Below are 5,336 nucleotides of genomic sequence, written 5' to 3' on the forward strand. Positions count from 1 at the left end.
ACATTGTTATGTTATAAAGTATTGCATCCTATATGCATAAAAAATGCACATCTATCCCCATTATTAACTCACTTCCAATATTTGAATTCATTCGTCGTAAATGCAAGATTGTGAGGATGCTTATGTCCAAACAAGAACCATGGAAAGCAAAATATAGCATCTTTCAAAAGAGAGTATTCTAACTAATTAAATTTCTTAAACCAATGATTTTGGAATCATTGATTTTGACTTTTGAATTTGGTCGATAGATACTCATTCTTAATAGGTCGACATTCTTAATAATATGCCCTCATCTTAATATAAACTCATCTAATTTCATCACTTTATTAAAGAGTACGTAATGTTAGATCAGGTTCAAGAGAACTGATACCAACATCAATTTTAGAAAATTTATCAGGATTGTAGATATCAATAAGACAATAACTAAACTAAAACGCAATAATATTAGAGCAAAATATAACACAATAACTAAACTAAAAAACAAGCAGCTTGAATAAGACATCGCAAAAGTCCATACAAGCTTCCCAATGAATCAATCAATCAAAAACTATACAATTTAATCATAAAATGCAAAGTGAACTTAAGAAAGATGTGCATGATTATATCTCCTAAATAGAATGCAAACAACACAAATAATAATAATTGACCTTTTATAAATTTTAAGTCATCATTAAAGATGGGCTCTTTAATGGGCTACACTGCAGCAGACTGACCCGGCCCACTTTTGAAGTTCATTTTAATAAATGGTTCTATCTGAGAAATAAAATTTATATTGCTTTTATATTTTGCATAAATTCACAATTTAAATTCAATAAAATTATTATATAATTAATTACTTAAAAATTAATAAAATCATTTATCTATAAATATCAAATATACTTATCGAGCAGATTTTCGAGTTGCCGTTCATTGACAACCCTAATGCCGAGCTGAATCAATGGCGATGGGCGGAGGCGGTGGCGCGGAGCTACCCCGGCGGGAGGCGAGCGTGCTAAAGGGTCACGAAGGGCCAGTTCTGGCCGTCCGCTTCAACGGGGACGGAAACTACTGCCTCAGTTGCGGCAAGGACAGAACCCTCCGCCTCTGGAACCCCCATAAGGGCATCCACATCAAGACCTACAAGTCCCATGGCCGCGAGATCCGCGACGTCCATGTCACCTCGTTTGTCCCCTATCCCCATCTCGATCAACAAAACTCTTTCTTTAATCTTTTTTTTTTCTGTGAGAGAATGACCGACAAAGTGTTCCACGCCGATGATGTGATGTTGCTGCAGGGACAACGCAAAGCTGTGTTCCTGCGGTGGCGACCGCCAGATATTCTACTGGGATGTATCCACCGGCCGCGTCATCCGGAAGTTTCGAGGCCACGACAGCGAGGTGAGTCCTGGCTCCGTGTTTCTAGGTCGTTTATTTTTTCCTCGTTGCAATAAAACTGTGTCTTGCTGAAGAAATCGGCAATGGGGTTTCATGTAGCGAAGGAAATTGCATTTGCCTCACACCCTTGACTGACATATTTCGTAGTTAGGGTTTCGGTGGCTGGGGCACATGGATGACTATGTTATGCAGAATTATTCTCGTTTTTTTAGTGAATCTACTGTTTCATTGAAGGAATTAGGAAGCTCTTATGGTCTTTTGAGTGGGTAGAACCTGCTAGTGACTTGGGTATAATTCTTTCGAATTTGATATCCAAACCTTCAGGTGAATGCTGTGAGATTTAATGTACATGACTCAGTCGTGGTGTCGGCTGGCTATGACCAATCAGTTCGTGCGTGGGATTGCAGATCACATAGTACAGAGCCGATTCAGGTTAGCATCCTTGTTATCCTTTCAAATTTAGTTAATGTTCATCATATTTACTTGGTAACAAAGAACTCTTTTCTTCAGTTAGCCTTGCATCAAAGCTTATGTTTTTATTTCTCAGATCATTGATACATTTCAAGACAGTGTAATGTCTGTTTGTTTAACAAAGACTGAAATTATTGCTGGAAGTGTAGATGGAACTGTCCGCACATTTGACATACGAATTGGGAGGTATCTTTCTTTTCTTCTCTCTTGCTTTACAAATGGCTTCATATTGAATTTCCTCTATCTGATGTTTAACCATTTTGAATAAAAGGGAGATCGTGGACAGTTTGGGGCCGGCTGTCAACTGTATTTCTCTGTCAAATGATAATAATTGTGTCTTAGCAAATTGTTTGGATTCGACTATACGCCTTCTTGATAGGTAATTGCTTTTGATGTTCTTATGACTCACTGGCACTTTTTTCGTGTTACAAGGAGGGAAGGGGCTGGGGCTGGGGGTGGCCTCCACCCTCCTAAATTCTTAAATCCTTTTGGACCATACAAGGTTTTATCAAACTTTTACAAAAATTGTTAATCATTTTTTTTAGTAGTTTCCCCTCTTAACAAAATAATAAAATTTATCCCCTCAACTTATAATTTTGTGTCTGCCACTACCTCTACTTGTAGGACCACTGGAGAACTTCTGCAAGAGTACAAGGGACACACCTGCAAGGTGTGGAAATGTATTCTTGATTATATCTTCATGTTTGGTTGACTTTTTCTGATGTTGCTCTCTCTTCTGTACCCCTAAGTTTTGTGACTTTGCTTTGCTTATTGGGAAATCCCACAATTTGTTATGATATCTTCTGTAGTCTTACAAGATGGATTGCTGTCTGACAAACACTGATGCACATGTTACGGGTGGATCTGAGGATGGCACAATATATTTCTGGGATCTAGTGGATGCTTCTGTGGTTTCTAGTTTCAAAGCACATCGCTCTGTGGTAAACTTTCTGCTCTATTCTATCTGTATATCTAACCATATTTTTGAGTTTCAAGTGATAGCCATTGTTATTTCTTTCTCTCTGCCACATCACAAGTCTTGCCTACATATTCTTTTGTGCATTGACATACCTTTTCTTTCTTTAATTAATTAAATATTGATGGTCCCCTTTAGTTGTGAGTTGTGACTAGTAAGTTACAATAAAATTTCTCCAAATCTCTAGAAAGCGGAGAGGTCTGATGTGAGTATCATAGAAATATTGGAATGTGCACCATGGTTCACCATGCCTTCCACTGGTTTATCTTCAGTCCTGTAAGGAAATGAAGGTAGATCACGTCCTACTAGAATGCTTGGAGGTCTTAGAATTCACATCTTGAGAATCCAACAGATACTCTCTTTGCAAAGTTTCAAACCATTTCCCAGTTCTGTGTAGGCATAATTATTACTTAAGTACAGTTAAAATCCAACTCAATTGATCGTTTCAACAAAAACTAAATTGACCTCTGGATTAACCTGTTGCATTGGTTGGTCTGCTCGGGTGTTATGACACTGGGTTTTGCAGGAAGCAAATAACTAGTGACTGATTTTAGTGAAAAATTTTCTTCCAGGTGACCAGTGTGAATTTTCACCCAAAGGAATGCTGTATGCTAACATCATCCGTTGATGGCACAGTGCGCGTATGGAGACAGTGAACTGGATAATCATATTGTAGTTACTGGAAGAGTGAAATATCGACGCTTTCAGCACGGATGCAGGGATCAAGAATGATCTTGCTGTGACTTGTAAGTTATTGGGCTGTACCTTTTTATCAAAAAATGATGTGTAAATTCAGCTTAATTTGAAGCTTTTATTTTGAAAGTCGGTGCGTTCGGGAAGATGCATAAGTTCACAAATAACAAAATCAATTATTTTCCATTTCTTGCACTTCAGCACTTTGTTACGATTTGCTTTGTTACGATTTGCTATTGGAAAATAGATCATGTGGTAGATTTAACCATGCTTTACTCATCTGGCCTCAACTAATGAAAGAATTGGAATTTAGATATCTTATTGAAACCATCTGATAACTGTATGATAAATTGATAACTCGTCAAGGTCACGATCTATTTATATCAACTTGCTTAATTTTGATGTTGCTTGTACATAAAATATTGTTTCTGATGAATTTTCGATGTATGTTGGACTGTTTCACTAAATAATTTGATAAACTACTTTATTAAACAGTTTGATATTAGATAGAATTTCAAAATGCCCTTTAGCCATTTTTTTCAAAAGTACCTCATAATTTTTTAATATCATTAAAATATCTTCTTTTTTTTTAATTTTGTTTTAAAATGTGTCATCTATATTAGAATTAACAGAGGATGTGTGATGGTGAGCTGGAAACAAGAGATCATTTGTTCATCCATTGTCAAGTGGCACAAAGAGGCTGTTCTATCATTGGTGATGTGGATGGATTATCATCAAAGCATTGTATCCAGTGGTTTTTCTTCAACCCCCTCTATCATAGCTCCTAGGGTGTTTGGTTGAAGGTTATTATTGATAATTTTGTTCGATTTAGATCACGTCTCAATTTCTTAAATAATATAATATTATCGTTATATCAGCAAATGAGTTATAATTCGGGAATATGATTATCTTGACAGTTTTGAAGATTGACGAAATTTGTTTCATGATTATTCTTTGATTTTAAATTTTAATTAATTGAAATGCATTTTAAAATTTAATTGAAATTGAGTTAATGAATTTAAAAATTTATAAATTTAAAAGAAATAAAATTTTAAATTAAAAAAATGAAATTAGTTAATTATTTTTATTAATTTAATAGATTATTTATTAGAATAATTATTATAATACATTATTTAATTAAAATATATATAAATTTTTGTTAAATTAAAAAAAAATAAGATTAATAAATGATATTTATTAATTTAATAAATTATTTTATTAAAATAATATTTTAATGAATTATTTTTATTAATTTAATAAATTATTTTAATAAATTATTTTTTAATATATAAATTTATTTTAAATTTTAAAAATTAAATTAAATGAATTATATTTATTAATTTAATAATTATTTTATTAAAATAATTATTTTAAGGAATTATTTTATTAAAAAATATATAAATTTAAGAAATTAATAAATGATGTTTATTAATTGTAATAAATTATTTTATTAAAATTATTTTAATAAATTATATTTATTAATTTAATAAATTATTTTATTAAAAAAATATAAATTTATTTTAAATTTTATAAAATTATAAATAAATTATATTTATTTTTTGATATATCATCAATTTATTATTATTATTATTATTATTAATTTTTAAATTAAGGTAATATAATAAATATTAAATTGATTATGTTTTATTCATTTAAATAAATAAATAAAATTAAATTATGTTAAATTATATTTTATATCTATAATTTTGATTATGTGAATCAAACTAGAGCGTTGGCGAACAGGTATGATATGATTTTTGAGATTTTACCGAATGTAAAATCGTTGTGTGTGTAATATATATATATATATATATATATCTATA

At 31.8% G+C, this 5,336-nt stretch overlaps 1 protein-coding gene across 1 annotated transcript; it reads left to right on the forward strand.

Moving 5' to 3' along the window:
• The first annotated feature begins 909 nt into the window (after positions 1-909).
• LOC141818682 (uncharacterized) lies at positions 910-3,713 on the forward strand. Its single transcript, XM_074706133.1, has 8 exons — positions 910-1,161; positions 1,274-1,376; positions 1,698-1,805; positions 1,921-2,030; positions 2,116-2,223; positions 2,469-2,514; positions 2,654-2,785; positions 3,393-3,713. The coding sequence occupies exons 1-8, from the start codon at positions 938-940 to the stop codon at positions 3,474-3,476; spliced, it is 915 nt and encodes a 304-aa protein (XP_074562234.1). The 5' UTR covers positions 910-937; the 3' UTR covers positions 3,477-3,713.
• Positions 3,714-5,336: the final 1,623 nt, after the last annotated feature.

This window comes from Curcuma longa, unplaced genomic scaffold (assembly GCF_044706935.1).
Source record: "Curcuma longa cultivar G26 ecotype Majalengka, Jawa Barat unplaced genomic scaffold, ITB_CL_G26_1.1 contig_25638, whole genome shotgun sequence".
In the NCBI taxonomy this organism is placed as follows: domain Eukaryota; kingdom Viridiplantae; phylum Streptophyta; class Magnoliopsida; order Zingiberales; family Zingiberaceae; genus Curcuma; species Curcuma longa.

What these genes read in the sequence shown, in the direction of transcription:
- LOC141818682 (XM_074706133.1), top strand. Translation starts at nt 938, where the DNA reads ATGGCGATGGGCGGAGGCGGTGGCGCGGAGCTACCCCGGCGGGAGGCG. An exon ending in CGCGACGTCCATGTCACCTC is followed by an intron (nt 1,162 to 1,273) that starts GTTTGTCCCCTA and finishes ATGTTGCTGCAG; the next exon opens with GGACAACGCAAAGCTGTGTT. An exon ending in TTCGAGGCCACGACAGCGAG is followed by an intron (nt 1,377 to 1,697) that starts GTGAGTCCTGGC and finishes CCAAACCTTCAG; the next exon opens with GTGAATGCTGTGAGATTTAA.